The 19,912-nt window shown below is 42.0% G+C and overlaps 1 protein-coding gene across 7 annotated transcripts in view; it reads right to left on the reverse strand.

Annotated features, from left to right (window-relative positions):
• Positions 1–559: 559 nt before the first annotated feature.
• Positions 560–19,912, reverse strand: part of SAP130 (Sin3A associated protein 130) — a 73,295-nt gene continuing 53,942 nt past the window's right edge. For all 7 annotated transcript variants that reach the window (XM_088479200.1, XM_088479201.1, XM_088479199.1 and 4 more), the window contains 4 exons: positions 14,328–14,453; positions 3,730–3,833; positions 3,535–3,648; positions 560–2,821 (listed from right to left, as the gene is read on the reverse strand). In XM_088479200.1, the coding sequence (XP_088335326.1) occupies positions 2,663–2,821; positions 3,535–3,648; positions 3,730–3,833; positions 14,328–14,453 (503 nt within the window). In that variant the 3' untranslated portion in view covers positions 560–2,662. The remainder of the gene's footprint in view (positions 2,822–3,534; positions 3,649–3,729; positions 3,834–14,327; positions 14,454–19,912) is intronic.

Genomic DNA, 19,912 nt, shown 5'->3' on the forward strand with positions numbered 1-19,912 from the left:
AGAAAAATAAATAGGTGGAAAATGCCAAACTTCAGTCTTAAGTTCATTAGAAAATAGCATTGATCAAGTATTTTCCTAAATATCATCCCTAATATTGTATATTTTATGGGCACATCATCATAAGCAGTTTATTTAATGTACATTTTTGTTTTTGTGACATTCAGCTAAATAGGTATTTCAGAAATCCTGAGCAGAATGGTAGGTTGAAAAATCCTAAAGGATATCACTAACATACTGACAGACCTGATGTGATGATCTCACAAGGAAGGAGGGTGGAAGGTGAAGATCAGAGTGTTTGAATATGATGTGATTATCATCAGTTTTCATATACCGGGGACCAATTACCACTTACTCTGACAAAGCATTTAAGAAATTACGTGTTTTTAATTTTAAGAAACCAGTTTGCATTTTAATACGGCATGACTTGCTATTATTCCTTTTGTATACCATAAGTATTGTGACTAATCTGTTGCATTAAATTCCATTTAATAATGTTTTATTGTTGTAGTTTTAACAGATTCACAGGCTAGATAGCTTTGCTATTTAAAACACTACATAATTGAAATACAATTGGTTTATTTACAAATCCTTATTAAAGCAAGTTGGACTGAAATGGATACAAGAAAGGACAAACAAAGAAATTTAGTGGTGGTAGCTTTGGCCAAATAAAGGAAATGTGAGAGGGATAATAACCATTTTTTATAAAAGTAAGGTGGTTGTGTAGTGATTAAAATTATGTATGAGACAGAGCACAGGCTCAGGAAATGGCTGTATGGCACATGATCCCATCAATCAAGTGTATTCAGAATTTCTAAGTTGCAGCAACAAAGCCTCAAATGATAGAGTCCTCTATTTTGCTTCAGAGATGTACTCCTTCAGAAGTCGACTTGAAAAACACTTTATACTGGCCCGTTTGTATAACCTCTCTGTACTGACTCCTTATAGATGTTATCAGCTTTTGTCATGTGCTTTCATTATGATCTCGTTGTTAACAACATCAGTAATACAAAATAAGCAACACACAAAAATGTCAACATGTGACCTAGTAAAAGTCATAGCAAAATTCTGTCCCAATACTGCCAGCTACTCGGACCTTTCTGCATGTCTGCGGGCAAGCTGACAAGACTAAAAAGAAGGAACGTGAACTGAAAAACTTGAGTTAGAAGAGCAAACCTCAGAAATGTCTTCTGTGATTGATTGGTATATGAAGAGGTACATCCCTGAGTGTTAAGGATTAGCAAATTCCACAATATATAGGATAAATCTGATGGCTTCCACCTTGAACTTTTGCATAAAACCAGGACAAAGCATTGGTTTAGCCTGTCCTCTCATGCTAGGTCCCTGGAAGTGAAGATTTCTGAAATCTTGGTAAATATTTCAGGAATTCCAATTAAAACACTTCACAACTGCCAATACTCATCTGTCTACAGTTGCCAAGGCCAACTTTCAAGAAATCGGCAAACCTGCCTCCCACTTCACTGGCCCCAGAAGAATAAACCTCCCTGGCAGTTTTGAACAAAAGGCTTTTTGTGGCTGGTAAATGTGTTATCTTGCCGTTTCTACTTGAAACTGCCTTTCTACATTTTCACTATGTACTATAATTCTACTTATTTATAATCTTTGAGTACAGTCTTCAACTAGGTCTGTCTTGTTGTAAGTTGGCCAATATAGACTGATACCCTAATCTCTGAAGTTATCAAGCTTCCATCCAAAGAAGTGTCCCATAGATATAACATGTGGCTTTAACAGACCCAGTGAATGTATTTTGCACATTTAACAAAGATTAATGGCACAGGCTGGCCTTTTACTTTAAGGATCATTCAAATAAGCACTTTGGGAATATTTCCTTATGCAGAGTCCACATGATAAAAATGGTCTAAAGAACAGCCAGCTCTATTTTCATTAATTCCATGCCTAGATCTGGCTGCTGTTTACAACTGTGGAGAATTATACTGCAGGTCACGACAGAATTATCGGATCTGAAGAAATAAAACATTAAAATAAAAAACCCAAAACATAACTGTTGTCACTACTAAGTTTGTCCAGCACCAACTTATACAAGTAGTAAAAAAATAAAGAAAATCTGTGAACACATTGTTAAAAATGAAGTGTGAAGGGACAAACTAGTAACAGCAACAATTTTGTATTGCTGTATGGAAAAATAACTAAAGCACAACAAAAATACTAACAAACAATGTACATATGAACAATTTCATTCACAGACATAACTAGGGAACTACGTTAACATTAATTTAACAGACTGCATTTACATTTGTGGTGCCTTAAAAAGAAATCCTTTCAAAACACAGAACACATGTAAGAATCACTTTTATAGTGTGCATATGTAAGGGATAACAGCACTATACACAGCGTGTGTCACACATAATTTGTTCTCATACACAGCACCAATAATAGATGAAGCAGATCTCAGCTTCCTCGTCACAGAGAAAGTTTAAAAGTCCCAAATGGAAACTGACTAAGCCGTCAGTGCTTGAATAGGCCGAGAATAGAACTAGGTAGGTTCCCTTTAACAAAAAAAAAAAAAAAGTATATACATATATAAGAGAAATGCCTGCTGTCACTGGAGCAACACTACATTAATAACTGCAGGAATGCCAATGGTCTCAGGAAAACTTGAAGTAACCGGGCATCAGTCCCCTGTTCACACTTTCTCTTTGTGTTTAACTTTTGAGAGCCTGCGGGATGTACCACTTTTATTCAGTAACTTTAGGACTCTGTCCTTGTGATCTAGTACTTTAAGCATGCAGTCCCTGGATTCTGTGATCTGATCCATGACGAGTTTACAGCGCTGCATGTTACCCTGCAGGAAAACAGAAATATTTAGAACCACAGTGACATAGGCATGATAACCTTGTGCAAAGCTAAACCATATACCGATTAGGTCTATTACATATTTCAGATACCATTGCTGCAATTCCCATGGTGGTAGGTAACCCCACCTGCACTGTGCTGCAACTAACACTGTTATTGGGGTGAGAGCTACTAGTGGGCACATATAGGAATCAACTAACGGTCTTTGTGAACAGCTAGTTCCTTCCTGCAGGTGTCAGCACAGAGCCAAGTCTCATATAGCATATAGTGTCTCCGGTAGACACAGCATCACTAGGGCTTACTGCAAGACAGGTGCACAGCATACCTACTGTTACAGCATGTGTCTAAATGACCCAATAAAGGCAGAAATATAAAGCCAGGTCAATTTGGCCAGCTGCAGGGAATGGGTAGGTTTAGTCACCACAGGGAGGTTAGAGAGGCTGTGGGTGGGGGGGAGGGGGTTGTTAGGATGCAGGAACACACACACACCAACAAATTTGAGGCAGCACTGAAGGTCTTTATCCTGCTTTATTGAAACACACCAACGTTTCAGGGCACCAGCCCTTTTGTCAAGGTTATACAAAAATTAAAACCAAACTCTTACCTTAAGTAGTCACCCAAGTGTCTCTAGAGAAATTTTGTATACTGTGGTGAACACTATAAAAAACTGTAGAGAATAAAAAAAAAAATAGCAAAATGTACCTGTATTAGTTCATTGATCCTGTGCAAATCATCATCTGCGGCAGTTTTCTTTTTGGGGATGAGACCTTCTTGTAACACAGTTAACTGATCAAATACATCTTGCTCCAGTTTAGTCTGCAAGTGTAACACAAGAGCTGATATAAGAATTCTACAGAACATCGGAAAGAAAAATCCTTGTAAAACCCTAACACTCACTAGTTGGAGCAGCTGAGCGGCACAGAGATGAGTCTTCCAGCCTTGCACACGGCAGGCAATCCCCTTCTGGTTTGCAATCTCCTGCAATGTCAGCTTCTTCTCTTCTGCAAGGAATCACAAAAAGGGTCTGTAGTATAACTAGCACAGTGCTATGCAGTTTTAAAACATCCAAGTGAAACAGTAGAGCAAGATTCTAAGTTATTAACTGGCAAAAACAGGATTGTTACTTAGCGGTAAATCCATTTCTCAGATTCCACAGGGGACGCTGGAGTTCAAGACACTGGGGTATAGATGGTGGTAGAGTAGAGCCTGGCACTTTAAATAATTTAGAAGTGTGACTGGCTCCTCCTCCCTCTATGCCCAATCAGCCCCAATTTAGAAATTGTGCCCGAGGGAGCCTGTGGGTAGTCTCCAAGCCCGTTAATTTTTTATTTTATTTTTCAAACCTTTTTCCTGTGAGGACAGGCAGACTGCGACAGACTGCCTGCTACGTGGGAGCCGCCGGGAAGGGTCCGCCACGGCTACTGCAGCCTGGGTCCGGAGCCCTGCATTGAGACACCTGTCTCTGTGAGGCCCGCCACAGCTGGAACAGCTTGTGTCCAGATTCCTCCCCAGCCTCCCTGAGCCCAGCATCCCAGTAGCAGCAGTTAACTGAGTATTATCACCCTCCTCAGTAGCAGGAACGGTGGAGAAATACTGGGCTCAATGACAGCATGCTCTTATGCAGCTGTCACACAGGATAACCGCAGCTACCATCCCTCTACCCGATATTAGTGGTTGGAAGAGATAACAGTTACAGTCAATAACTGGCTGTTAAAAATGTAGCTGGGCTTACTGACAGCCTTGTCCGTCAATATACTACGGTCCCCACTGCACAGAGATGATTTCCTACCCCCCGCTACTCCTGCAGTTTGCTACAACGCTGGGGGTTAGCTATATTGTCATCGCTGTATCGGTCATTACAGGAGTGTGACAGCCGTGGTAGTCACACTCCTGTGGTGCCTGCTTCCCTCCTCTATAATCAGAGAGGGAGACGGCCGCGTCCATCTGCTCCCAGTTAGCCGCACTAGCAGCGGCAAGCCCCCCGTTAGCAAGGAAAGGGGGTGAACTTCACTATTGTGGTTCCCCAAGCTTCGTCCATTACATTGGCACCAGCGCACGTTCCGGGGCTGTAGGCGGAGCTTAGTGGCAGCTCGGGCATGCCAGACTTGCTCCTCCCTCTCTATGCCTCATCAGCCCCAGTTAAGAAATGGAGCCCGAGAGGAGACGGAGAAGTCCACAGAACGGAACAAAACCGAATGAAGAAGAACAGCGGAACCCACTGCTGGGAACTAGAATAGACCAACGAGGCGGCAGAATGCAGCGCTGGGTGGATGTCCAGTGTACCCTGTGGAATCGGAGAAATGGATTTACCGGTAAGTACCAAAATCCTGTTTCTCCTTCATCCACTAGGGGACACTGGAGCTGAAGACACTGGGGACGTCCCAAAGCTAGCCCCCAAGGTGGGAAGCACTGAAAACTAGCCGGCCCCGCTGCCAAACCGAACAGGGACCGCCAAGAACCGTAAGCCCAATAGAAAAGCAAGAGCTGAGGAGGAAGCGTTGTAAAGCACAGAAGACAATCAGAACTCCTCGCTGCACAGAAAATTCCACAATAGACAGCGTAAGTCGACTGAAACAGGCGAAACAGCAACCCTAGTGAACAGCAGATGAGAAAACGTCAAAAGTGTAAGCTCAGCTGAAACAGACCAAGCGGACCGATGGTAAGCTCAACTGAACAGACCTAACCGGGCCCTTAGTAGCAGACAGCACCAATAAGCATCCATAGGAGAAGGGAAGCATCACGAGAACAAAACTCGAGAAATACCAGATTGTTCCATTAAAAGTAAGAATCAACAGCCGCTGACATTAGGAAAAACCAGCATTGCAAGGCATCAAAATATATCTTATACAGACATGTATACATATACAGAGTATATCCAGTCCAAAGACTTCTTTAGCAAGAGTATACATGATGGCCAGCCAAGTACAGAACAGTTGTCCAGGACCATCGTTGAGGTCCATATAATTAGGTATTCAACCAGCGGAAAGGTTAGACCGTAGAAATCCCAAAAGATGGAGATCCCACAGATGGCTTGGAGAGGATGAGATAGCAGGACAACCCATTCTGGAAACAGATGGATAAGACAGCAACTTGAACGCGAACCCAGACTAAGACTGGCGTCTGAGTGTAAAAGTGTCGCAATCTGTAGTCCATCTTAAGAGATGAATCAGAAGACTGCCTCCAAACAAGCGACAGCCACCATGAAGCATCACTGCGAGCTAACCCCTCACTGTGAAGAGAAAACTACCATTCTCCACCTAGCAGAAAGTGGAATTAGAGAACAATTCCTGTCTAAGAATGACGGTCACCTCAGATGCGGATTAACGCTCCTAGAAGTGTATAAGAAAAACTCCTTCCTAGGCTGGGACTAGAACCTGGGGTCTCATAATTATTACCAGTTATTTATATAGCGCACACATATTCCGCAGCTCTTTACAGAGAATATCTTACCATGCACATCTGTCCCTGCCCCAGTGGAGCTTACAATCTATATTCCCTACCACATGCTCAAACAGACACTATGGTCAATTTTGTGGGGAGCCAATTAACCTTCCAGTATATTTTTTGGAGTGTGGGAGAAAACCGGGCACCCGGAGGAAACAACGCAAGCACAGGGAGAATATACAAACTCCGCACAGTTAGGGCCGTAGTGGGAATCGAACCCATGACTTCAGTGCTGTAAGGCAGTAACGCTAACCATTACACAGTCTGTGCTGCCCTAGTATGTAGAGAATGGCTACATGAGCCCGCTGAGCTATGAGCGAGGGAAATGCCTTCCAAAGACTGGAAGCATCAACACCAATGTGTGTCAACACCTCAGCCCACAATACTAATACCTATCCGTGACAACATCTCAAGATGGTAAGGAGATACGAACGACACCCGTGGAGACAGACAACGTATCTCTCCGGAAAGGAGGATTATAGCTGTGTTAGAACTATGGATCCACACAATGAGAAAGCTCTAAGGTGGGAGAGCCAACTGAAGTGAACAGGTACCATAATATTGCGGGTGACTGCTAGGACAGCAGCTAGGGTGTGGGAAGGAGTAGTAACGGCTGTGTAATGGCAGGTATGTATTATCAGGAGTACTGTCCGAGGCATTAGTGGGGGGAAGCCTGCTTACCTGTGAGCGACCCGAAGCCCCCTGGATGCTTCATAGAATTTTACGGACCTTTCTCATCTCAAAGCAACCAGCCTCGCCCGCCGGTATGAAGAGCAGCAAAAAATTCCAAAGGTGGCTTAAGTCCCAAAAAATCTACAGCCTGGAGATGTGGCAGTAGAAAAAGCTGTAGAAAACTAGCAGAATTGTTAGTGGAGTCAATTAGCTCATACTAACCACACTCTATGACCTTACCTGAGATTGCGTCATTAGGAATGTACAGTATATACACACAGTAGCAAATATACATATACCCCCCCCCCCCCCCCAAAAAAAAAAAAAAAAACCTGTCTGCCTAAACACTATTTGCTTAAGTAGAGGCACAAATCCTTACAGTACCTCCTAAACTTTCTTTCTGCACTAGAACATAAAGTAACGATTCTTACACTAACTAGCAGAATTCACCACATAGAATATCACATTTGACCCTGAATCCCAAACCAATGACCCCTGACAATAAAACAGTGGTTACCAGCGAGAGGGATATGGAAAACAAACAATATAATCATGCTGAATAGAAGCTAGAACTGCAGTCTATTATGATTGAACCCATTTTAAGCCTGAGGATGGATTAGAACAGATACCTGTATGTCTTGATAGGAAGCCATACCTGGAGCTACTACATTAAGGGCTTCCCTGGCTGAGCTATGGGACATAAGTTATGGAGCTTCGGAAGATATCCAGAGGAGGGTACCTATATACAAGAAGAAATTTTCTCACCGAAATTGGGCAAAAGTTAACCAATTACAGATCATCTTACATGAGAAGTCTATTTATCGTTGTAGTGTAACTATGTGTATGTATATACAGTTTGCATAGCCCCTGGTGGTCTTCCATCCAAGCACTAATCAAGCAAAGCTCCAAGATCAGCGCGGAGTGGTCAAAGGCTTTTTTTTTTTTCTTTTTGAGCGAGATTACTGCAGTATTATTAATAATAGGCCCCGAGATAGTGTATCAGATATGCCAAAGAGTTGTGAGGCAGAATGTCTGTACACTGCATGGAAGACTTATCTCACCGCTTCATTCTGGCTCTGTGTTTCAGCCTTAGCACTGCTACCACTGTACCTGGACAACAGTGCCCCAGGAACACACATGTACTTACATATCTTTATATACATTTACCCATCTATAAAGATACATAATACATATAAAGAGTCACATTTGGCACTGTCAGATAGTAAAAAGGAAAGTCTCTTACATCTATACTAATCCAAAATGAACAAGTCCAGAATGATTCCTATTACAATTTATTCTGTTCCACTTTTATCAGATGAATCTTTTCTTCTCTTCTTTCTACATGACTCACACAGGATATAGAAGAACACGAAATAGCGCAAATATTGTTTGATAGAAATAAACAACAATTTATTAAAATATTGCACTCACATTCCAAATAAAAATAAAAAGTGCAATTTGTCAAAAAATTAGTTCTTAGCTCTTCAATTCTTGAAAAAAGATGGAGTTAATAATCAAACCAGCTGATAAGGGTGGAGGGGTAGTCCTAATAGATAAAGACAATTATATGGCAGAAATATATGGATACCTATAAAAATGAAAAAGTGATCCCACACTTAGGATCGCAAAAGAACTTTGGGACTGGGAAAGCATTAGAAAAAGCGATATTAAGTAAATCCTTTGTGAGTCATGTTGTAGAAAGAAGAGAAGATTCATCTGATAAAAGTGGAACAGAATAAATTCTAATAGGAATCATTCTGGACTTGTTGTTCATTTAGGATTAATATAGATGTAAGAGACTTTCCTTTTTACCATCTGACAGTACCGAATGTGACTCTTTATATGCATTATGTGTTTCGTATGAGATATTAGTAAGGAGTCTCAAGTTTTCATTGGCTGCAGTCTGTTTGCACAGAATCTGGATTTTTCTGTGTACTGCTATCTACAAGATAGCCACAGGGGACACACACAAAAAAAAAAAAATATATATATATATATATACACACACACACACACATATACACATATATACACGTGCACCTCTATATACATATAGGGAGAAGTCCTTTTGGGAACGAAAGAAAAAAAGTTTCAGGACTGTTGGTACCAAATCCTTGACAATTGCTCATATGAATTTATGAGGTTAATTATAAGAGGAAAAGGGAGAGTTGATTCTGAAATTGCTGAATTAGAAAAGAAAATAGAACCAGTGTGAGGAATACAGGCTTTTAAAGATCTTAGAAGTGGGAGTGATAACAAAATTAAGAAAATAGAGGAGATTATTGAAAATAAAAAAATATCAAGAGGGATTTAGAGGACTATAGGAATGGACACATTAGAAGTTGGAATATGAAAAGAAGATTTGAGAGGGAGGAAATAAGGAAAAATAATACATGGCAAAAAGTTCCCTATAAAAGATCTATACCATATAAGAAACCAGAGAGATTTAAGATACCGTTTTGAATAGATTTAGCTCACTAAATTCTCCTAATATGAGATCTAAGAAATCTGATACTTTTTTTTTTTTTTTTTTACAGAGAGGCCTGAACTGAAGGGACCCAACAGAGAGGGCCTATCTAGAAAGTCCGCGACAGAGCCTAAAAAGAAAAATACAGGAAGAACTAAGAGGAAAAAGAGGAGGGGTAAGAGGCAACAAAATAAAAAAAGGGAACCGCCAATAGTTACAGGGATATTTAATCTATCAGATCATGAGCTAACTACTAACGAAACTTCTCTCAAAAGGCTTGTCCATTGCCCCAAATACCAAACCTAATTAATATGATCTTTTTATTGATGCAACTAAATTTACGAGAACTCTGACCTTGAAAAGGCATTTCCTAAAAAAAGAAGACAAACCCGAAAAGGAATCAGAAAATGTGAATATAGAGATATGTATGGGTTTGAGAGCACGATCAAACTATTACCCCATAGAATCTAGGGGGAGCTGTATTGAACTTTTTCAAACCTGATTAAGAAAGATTTTGAAAAATGTTTGAAAGGAAGGAAAAATAGAGATAATCTAGATAGAGGAGCTTTAAAAGAGTTAGAAAAGAATTATGATGTAATAATTAAAATGGCTGATAAGGGAGGAGGTGTGGTTATTTTAAATAGAGTAGACTATTTGGAGGAAGCGTCAAGATTATTAAATTATACTAATCATCTACACCAAACTGACCGCTGATCCCAGTGGGAGAGTGGTAGAAGGGGTGAGACTACTTTTAGAAGATGGTCTATAAAGAGGGTGCATCAGTATGAATTTGAATATGTATTTAATCCACACTCTAGAATAGCAATTTTTTTATTACTTGCTGAAACTACATAAGAGATTAGAAAAGCCTCCTGGATGCCCAATTATCTCTGGGATTGGCTCGGCCAACTCAAGATTGTCTGAATTTATTGATATCTATATAAAAAAAATATGTATATGTTTGAATTCTTATGTGAAATACTCTACCCATATTTTGGGGATTTTAGATGAATGTACAATTGATGTAGAATCATTATACACAAGCATCCCGCATGAAGAAGGTTTAAAGGTGGTATCTTACTAATTAGGGATGGATGAAACCCTGAATAATGATATTAGGATATTTATTACCAATTGTGTTGAATATGCGCTGAAAAATAATTATTTTAAATTTCAAGGTCAGTTCTATAACCATAAGCGGTGGGGTACTGCAATGGGTACACCGTATGCGCCAAGTTTTGCGAACCTTTATCTAGGGAAATGGAAACAGGATGTAAAACGAGAACAAAAATCCCTTTTCTGAGAATACATTTACTTAAAAGATATATAGATGATATCCTAATAGTTTGGCAGAGTGGCAGAGAAATATTTGACAAGTTTGTAGCTTGATGCATTTGATGCTTACTTCAAATTTTCAAGGAACAAAATTTAAGTTTTTAGATTTGATAATGGATACAAGTGGATGAAAGGAGGAGAGGAAAATTAATACCTATACATACATCAAAAAAGTTGACAGTAATAGCTATATACATTATGAGAGCTGCCATCTGAAAAAGTGGGTCTTGAATATACCATACTCTCAATTTATTAGGATCAGAAGGAATTGTAGGGAGGATTGGACATATGAAGAACAGGCTATGGTGTACAGTGAGAGATTTAGGGAGAAAGTACCCGAGTTGGTTGAGAGAGGTAAAGAGAACGCAAATAATTTGAAAAGAGAGGATCTGTTGGGATATAAGGGTAAGAAGGAAAAAAAAAAGAGAAGATTTTTTTTTTTTTTTAGCCCTTTTATTACAGGTTTTAATACAAAAAAAAATAAAGAAATTTGTAATATTCTAAATAAACACTGGGATGTTTTAAAACTGGACCCCGTTTTGAAAAGGAGTGCTACCAGAAACCTCGCAGCTAGTATTTAAACATTCAAAATCTCTTAAGAATGCTCTTGCATCAAGTAATTTTAAAATTATTAAAGAAGAAAACTGGTTAAACTGTGCAAGTGTTTTTTTCCCTATAATCATTGCAAAGTGTGTAGGCATGTGAGCAAAGAGCGAAAGAAATTTTGGAATTTAGATAATTCCTTTAATCATCCAAGAGTTTAAAGGTCAAACATGTGTAATTTACATGCTGTAATGCAAATGTGGAGCACAATACATAGGGAACACAAAGCGTCAGCTTAAAATTAGAGTCCTTGAGCATATGAGATTATAAAATAAAAAAAAGTGAACCACAGTGTACAGAGACATTTTGGATACAGTTGGATAAAAAAGAGGTGAGGATCTATTGAAACAATTGAGTAAAAGAGAAATTCTGGATCTATACTTTAAAAACAGTTGTACCTGACGGTTTAGATGAGAACGATGATATTACTCCTTTTTTGCACTGAATTTCTGAAGACATCTCTCCCCTGGTGAAGTACTGTTGTTGGGCTATTGAGTCTCAGTGCCGAGAGTAAAGGGGATTTATGTGGCCGAGATTGTGGTGCAATTGTGTATATGTTTTTAGGGATTTTTTAGATATTTATAACTATCAGTATTTTTTAGCATTATTTTGTTTTTAGTACTGTTCTATAAATTATGAAATAAAATGTAATTATTTTAAATCTGTTATACCAATAGGCATAATTGTATCCTAAAGATCTAATTGGCAATATATTTTGGCTGGTCCCCCTAAGGACTAATCAGCCAAAACAGGGAAAAAAACAAACCTCAGAACACCCCAAGAAACAAGTCATTTTTGGGGCAAAAAAGTAAAAAGTGGGGGGTACAAGTATAAAAACTAGCGATATAGGGTTCTTGGGGTGCTATAAGGAGGGGCCAAGTGTTTTTTGAGATTGCAGGTGCATGTATGAGAGTGGTTTTTTCAAATTTTTTTCAAAGTTCACTTTAGAGACACAAATATGTTAGTACCCCAAATTTGACAGGACTATTTATTTTCACCAACAAATACTGTTTTCTACCATTTTTCAAATAAGCAGATATAAAGCTTTTAACACAAATGAAATGACACAAAAGGACCTTTATTAGGGATAATAGTACACATCATTACTGATTTCCAGTGTCAGTGCGTCTTATTTTGGGGTACAGACTGATTCCCCCATTCTATTCAGTACTTTCCGCCTGTTCCGGAATTGAATTATGTGAAAAGCGGGGATGCGCATGGAAAGATATCGCCTCTGAAACAAGCGAATGAGGCGGAAAGTCAGACAGGCTGAAACTTTTCGCCTCTAATTGAATACAGGCCCATATACTGATATTTGGGCCACACAGTAAATATTGGTGACACACGGGACCTCACCCGATACCATATTCTGCTAAGCAGCTCGTCAATAGCAGCTTGTGGATATCCACATAGGCAGCACTGCTATTAGTATGAGCTAGCGCTAACAAGGCATTCCACCTCACACAGCACTGACCTTGTACGCAGCGCTGCTAATCAAAATGCTAGCTGTCACAGAAGAGTTAAAGTATTGTGGAAGCCTCAGAGCAGGTCCGGCATGCCCGAGCCGCCGCTAAGCCCCACCCCTGGAACTCACACCGGCGCCAATGTAATGGCCGAAGCTAGGGGAACCACAATAGGGAAGTCCACCTCCCCCCTCCCCCTTGCTAATGGGGGGCTTACCGATGCTAGCGCGGCAAACTGCCTGCTATGGGAGTAGCGGGACGTGGCGGTCTCCCTCTCTGATTATAGAGTATGGAAGCATGCGTTTTTGGAGTGTGACTACCACAGCTGTCACACTGCCGTAATGACCGCTACAGCGGTGACAATATAATGAACCCCCAGCGTTGTAGCAAACTGCAGGAGTAGTGGGGGGTAGAAAATCTTCTCTGTACAGTGGGGACCGTAATTTAGTGACAGGCAAGGCTGTCAGTAAGCCCAGCTACATTTTTAACAATCAGTTATTGACTGTAACCGTTATCTCTTCCATCCACTACTATCTTGTGGAGGGGGGTAGCTGCGGTCACACTGTGCGACAGCTGCATAAAGCACGCTGTCATTGAGCCCAGTGCTTCTCCACCGTTCCTGCTACTCAGGAGGGTGATAATACTCACAGTTAACTGCTGCGGCCGGGATGCTGGGCTCAGGGGGGCTGGTGAGGAATCCGGACACAAGCCATTACCAGCTGTGGCGGGCCTCAGAGACAGGTGTCTCAATGCAGGGCACCGGACACAGGCTGCAGTAGCCGTAGCGGTCCCTTCCCGGCGGCTCCCACGTAGCAGGCAGTCTGCCTGTCCTCACAGGAAAAAGGTTTGAAAAAAAAAAAAAAAAAAAAAAAAAAAATTAACGGGCTTGGAGACGGCCCACGGGCTCCCTCGGGCACAATTTCTAAACTGGGGCTGATTGGGCATAGAGGGGGGAGGAGCCAGTCACACTTCTAAATTAAAGTGCCAGGCTCTACTCTACCACCACCTATACCCCAGTGTCTTGAGCTCCAGTGTCCCCTAGTGGATGAAGGAGAAAAAACTGGGTTTAATATAGGTGGGGACATAACAGACTTAAAAACACATCTAACAGGCTGTAGAATGCACTTCTCATGCACAGCGCCTGTACTAGTAGTGAGCGTCTATACTATAACATTGCACAGGCCAGACCGATGCCAACGCATGGAGAGCATATGCTTGAGTATAATGAAATGGACACACATTGTTTTTATGTATATCCTTATCAAAGCACAGTTATGTATCATCAAGTATATCATATTATATAGTCTCAATATTTTTTGTTCACTAATCTTATAAAAAAAAAAAAAAAAAAATGGCTTGCTTTAGATTGAAAAAGTTTTCCTCCTATACATTCCCAAAAGCCCTTAATCTCAGCCCCACCTGCACATCACAATTCTCATTTTGGTCACAGAACAATGTATGTTGTATATATTTCTCACACTACAACAAATGCTGGCTTTCAGGTTACTGACCTTTGACCCGTACATCACTATATCGCTGGAAATGATGATAAGCAGCTTTCCAAGGATTTCGATATTGGCGTAGAAGGGTAATAGGAGGCCGAGGTTTAACAGGAACATAACGTACACCTTCCTCATCTGCAGTATAACAAGAAAATACAAGAAGAGAAAAGAAAGGCCTTTACTTTCACATATAATCCTCTTTAAAAATAAGACTTATGGTACAACATACCTTTGTTAACGCTTTTTCTTTGAGGTCCGTAGGGTCCACAGGAATTACCTTGGGGTATGTGGTTGAGTGATCCAGGCACCAAACAGTTACAAGCTTTAGCTCCCAGGATGCTCTGGGTCCTCCTCCACATATACCCCGCCCCTGGCTACAGGCAACTTATTTGTTACCAAGCCCAAGCTCTAAGAAGGGGGAACCATTGAAGTACAAAAGAAAAAAAATAAAAGATTACCCAATAACACAAGTTGCGTTAGGGTGGGTGCCCTGTGGACCTAGAAGAAAAAGAGTTAACAAAAAGGTATGTTATACCATAACTCTTATTTTCTTCTTCGGGTTCCATAGGGTTCATAGGAATTACCTTGGGGATGTCACAAAGCAGTTCCCTTAAGGGTGGAGATGCTCCTGCTTAGCAGAAAGGAGAATCTGACGGCCAAAGGAAGCATCCTGAGAGGCAAAAGTATGAAAGGCGTAAAATTTTTAGAAAAGTGTGTATGGAAGACCACATGGCTGCCTTGCACAATTGTTCAGCAGAGGCACCACAACTGAACGCCACGATGGTCCCACAGATCGAGTAGAATGTGCTGTCACTGTCCTTGGAACAGAGAGATCAGCTTGTGTGTAAGCCTGAGAAATCGTCATACAAAGCCATCTAGCCAGAGTCTGTTAGCTGGCCAGCCTCACTTATGACAGTCATACAACACAAAAAGGGAATCAGATTTCCTAATGGAGTTGGTGCGATCCATGTAGGTACGTAGGGCCCGCACCGCATCCAGAGAAGCTTCACCTACCAAGAGGTCTGAAGACTGGAACCACAATTTCTTCATTTACATGAAAACGGGATACTACCTTAGGAAGGTAACCCGCTCTGGTACGAAGAACCGCTCTATCTTGATGAAAAATCAAAAAGGGAGAGCGACAAGAAAGGGCTGCCAAATCAGAGACCCTGCGGGCAGAGGAGATGGCAAGAAGAAAAACCATCTTCGCTGTCAACCACTTAAGGGCTACTGATTTCAGGGGTTCAAATGGGGGAGCCTGTAGAGCCCTGATAACCAAAAGACAAATCCCATGGAGATACCGGAGGGACAAAGGAGGCTGAACCCTCAGAACACCCTGAAAAAATGTCCTAACATCAGGCAGCGAGGCGATCCTTTGCTGAAACCAAACAGAGTGTAGATACCTGAACTCTCAGGGTGGACAGGCGAAGACCCAAGTCTAACCCAGCCTGGAGAAAAGCAAGCACTTGTGAGACCCTAAAAACTTCAGGATCATATTTTCTATGCTTACACCATTGAAAATACAAGTGCCGAAACCATGTAATAGATGCGGGCAGAGGAAGGCTTCCACACCCCAAGCATCGTCTGAATTACAGAAGTTGTAAAACCCTTCGCTCTTAAGATGGAAGATTCAAGAGCCACGCAGTCACAGACAGACGGGAAAAGTCCGGATACAGGCAGGGACCCTGTGTTAACAGGTCCGGCCTTAGAGGAAGAGGACATGGAGTGTCTATGGAGAGACTCTGAAGTTTGGTGAACCTTTGGCGTCTAGGCCAAGCAGGGGCTACCAGTATTCCGGTTCTGCCCTCCTGCTTGAATTTCCCGATGACCCTTGGAAGTAGGGAGTTCGGAGGAAAAAGATACGCTAGCTTGAAGTCCAACTTTACTGCTAGAGCGTACACAAAATCGGCTGTGGGATCCCTGGTTCTGGACCTGTACCTGGGGACCTTGTGGTTGTGGCCTGAGGCCTACCTCTGGTAGTCTCCATTTGTCTACTAGGATCTGAAAGACATCTGGATGAAGAACCCATTCCCCGGCGTGTATATCCTGCCGACTTAGGAAGTCTACTTCCCAGTTGAGGACTCCTGGTATGGATACTGCCGAGATTGCTGGAAGATGACATTCTGCCCAGACCAGATGGTTTGTCACTTCCGCCATGGCTGCAAGACTTCGCGTGCCTCCCTGATGGTTGAGGTAGGCTACTGCGGTCATGTTGTCGGACTGTATCTGGACAGGCCTGCCCTTCAGTATACCCTGTGCCTGAACGAGTACTCTGAATACTGTACGAAGTTCCAGGATGTTTATGGATAGGTGACCCTCCTTGGTTCTCCATCTTCCCCGAGAGGTGTGACGACCCATCACTGCGCCCCATCCACGGAGGTTGGCATTGATAGTGAGGAGCACCCAATCTGGAATCCAGAAGGGGAAACCCCTGTTCATATGAAACATCTGCAACCACCATTAGAGGGAAAGCTGAACCTCTGGGGAACTACGGATCACCTGATTTTATTAACTGGTACTCCCCGTTCCACCGGGAGCGGATCAGCTGTTGCAGTGGCCTGGAGTGGAACTGAGCATATTCCACCATATCGAAGGTGGACACCATGGACCTCAGAACCTGAATCGCTGAGCGGATAGACACCGTCTGATTGCGGAGAATTCTGCGAAACGGCAATTGAAGGGCCAAAAATCTTGTCTCCTGGCAGAAATATCCTTTGTGTCGGAGAATCCAGGAGTGCACCTAAATGCACTATCTGCTGTACTGGAGAAAGCCATGACTTATTCCAATTTATGATCCAGCCGTGTCTGTGTAGGCAGGCAATCGTCAGTCTGAAACGATGCTGCAATACCTCTGAAGACTGTGCCAATATCAGCAGGTCGTCCAAGTATGGCAGTATTCCGACTCTCTGCCGCCTGAGGTAGGCCGTCATTACGGAATGAGAATGAAATGCCAGCGGCTGTTTAGCAGGATGAAGATCCCGACAGAGGCAGGTAAGTACCCTAAACTCCCCTGTCTACCCCCCTCCCCCTCTAACCCCCCTTAATGGTGCCTAACCCCCCTTACCGCTCCATAAACCTAACCCCTCCCGGGGGGGTGCCTAACCCCAACTTTTCCCTGGGGGTGCCTAACCCTTAGGTTTTGGGGGGATGGGGGTTAATATTAGGCACCCCTAACACTAACTGTCCTAAACCTAACCACTTCCCAGACCCAGGCGTCTGTTGTGTTATCCAAAAACTAAAGAATTCGGCCTCCCACCCTGGGATTCTCCAGCGGGAGGCTCGCCCCATCAGGCCGAGGGTTTATTGTCTGATTTGGAAGCCAGACATCCTATTGCCCAAGAACTCTTAGTTTGCAGTTTCTTACGAGAATTGGGTTGTCTAAAGGAAGCAAGACCTTTCGCTTCTCCTTGCAAGCGAAAGGCCCAAAATGACGACTGCCTAGGTCTAGGGGTAGTCGTTGAAGGCAGACCAGCCGCCTTGGAAGCCGCCAATGTATCTAAAATCCTATCCAATTCTGTTCCAAACAGAATGCCTCCCATAAACGGCAGGGTTTCCAAAGCCTTTTTGGACCCTGTATTTGCTTTCCAGTCCATCAACCATAGGGCTCTTTGAGCAACAACTAAGGCCAGCTGATGCCTTCGAAGCCAGAATACTGGCGTCTAATGCCACCTCTCCCAGATAGGAGGCTGCCTCCTTTATATAGGAGATGATCATCACCTGCTCTCTGGAAGCCTCAGGAAGAGCATTTTCCAGTGCCTCTGTCCATTCGTCAATGGCCTTAGATAACCAGGCCGTGGCCGGGTGGCTAACTGCTCCTGACAGAAAAAAAAAACGCTTTGAGACAAGCTTCAAGTCTTCTATCTGTGGAATCCTTAAGGGAGGATGCAGATGGTATGGACAATGTGGCACTCTTTTCCAGATGTGCCACATGAGCATCCAGTGTCGGTGGAACTTCCCACCTAGCACATTCGCCAGGTGGGAGGGGGTATAAAGATGTATCTTTCTTTGTAACATGGAATCGTCTATCTGGAGAACTTCATGCTTTTCCTATAAGTTCAGAGTGTTTCTCAGATTTAGGTAACTCAGTCTTTACGACCCTCTGGCGCTTGAACACCAGAGCCTTCCTAGGTTCGGGCTCTTCACTATCCATGTATAAAATAGTTTTGACAGCTCTAATTAAAGAGAGAACATCCACTGATGCCAGATGGTCCTCCTCTCCTGAGAGGAGCCCTGTACCTCTTCAAATTCATCTGAAGATGCATCAGAATCTGCAGGCTGGACGGGCTGATCAGAAGAGGCCGACCGCCTTCTGGTTTTAGGCACTACTAGCCTGCCTGCTTGCAGCATTTGCTGAAATGCAGCAGGGGAAGGAGCCATACTCTGGCTTGAGTAGGCATAAACATCCATCCAGGACTGATGCATAAACATAGTAGGTTGTAGCTGCTGAGGGCACCCCATAGCAAGGGAGTAGATAAGTGGTTCACAACCTGTGCCATAATCTGAGAAAAAGAAGCCCAAGGGGGTTCCTGCCCAGGAGCTGGTAGGCTGGTCTGATGTGGTGACTCCTTATAACAGCGACCACATAATCCATCCTGTATGAAATCCTGAGGAGACAAGCCCGTCTGACAGGCCATACATGAAACCAGCACAGGGGCTTCAACTTCCTGCTTCTCTTTATCTTTAGACATAAAAAAACAATACAATATTATGCAAATCCAATACAATGTGAAAGTGTTCACCCCCAACATAACCCACACACCTGTAGCAGAATGTTATGAGCAGAAATAGCAGTGATAGTTATAACTGACAGTTATTCAGGAAAACAGGCAGTATAACACACCGCAGAACTTACATAAGTCACATACAATGCAAAGAGAGATATTATTATATACATATACATACACACACACACACACACACACACACGTTGAGTCTCCCATATCCAAATATTCCAAAATACTGAATATTCTGAAATACGGAATTATTTTGGCATGACTGAGATAATGCAACCTTTGATTTTTGATCGTTCAATGTACACAAACTTTGTCTAAGGCACAAATTATTAATAATATTGTATCAAATGACCTGCAGGCTCTGTGTATAAGGTTCACATGAAACAAATTAATTTCATTTCTATACACAAACTTTGCTTGAGCCACAAAATTATTGAAAATATTGTATAAAATTACCTGCAGGCTGTGTGTATAAGGTGTTTATAACACATAAATGCATTCTGAGTGTATATTTGGTTCCCATTCCCAAGATATTTCATTATGATATGCAAATATTCCAAAATACGGAGAATTCCGTTATCCAAATAACACCTGGTCCCAAGCATTTCGGATATGGGAGACTCAACATACATATTATATATACACACATCTACAAATAAATATATATATATTATATATATATATATATATAATTTAATTTGTGTGTATCTATACACACATACATACATACATACATATACACACGCATATACACACCAGGCTCTTAGTCAACTACAAACCTAGTAGGACATTGAGCCCTGTATAACCTGGCCACCTAAGAAGAGGTATACAGGGAGACTGACCAAACCACCTGAGAGTCAC

This window comes from Taudactylus pleione, unplaced genomic scaffold (assembly GCF_031769625.1).
Source record: "Taudactylus pleione unplaced genomic scaffold, aTauple2 ptg000229l, whole genome shotgun sequence".
In the NCBI taxonomy this organism is placed as follows: Eukaryota; Metazoa; Chordata; class Amphibia; order Anura; family Myobatrachidae; genus Taudactylus; species Taudactylus pleione.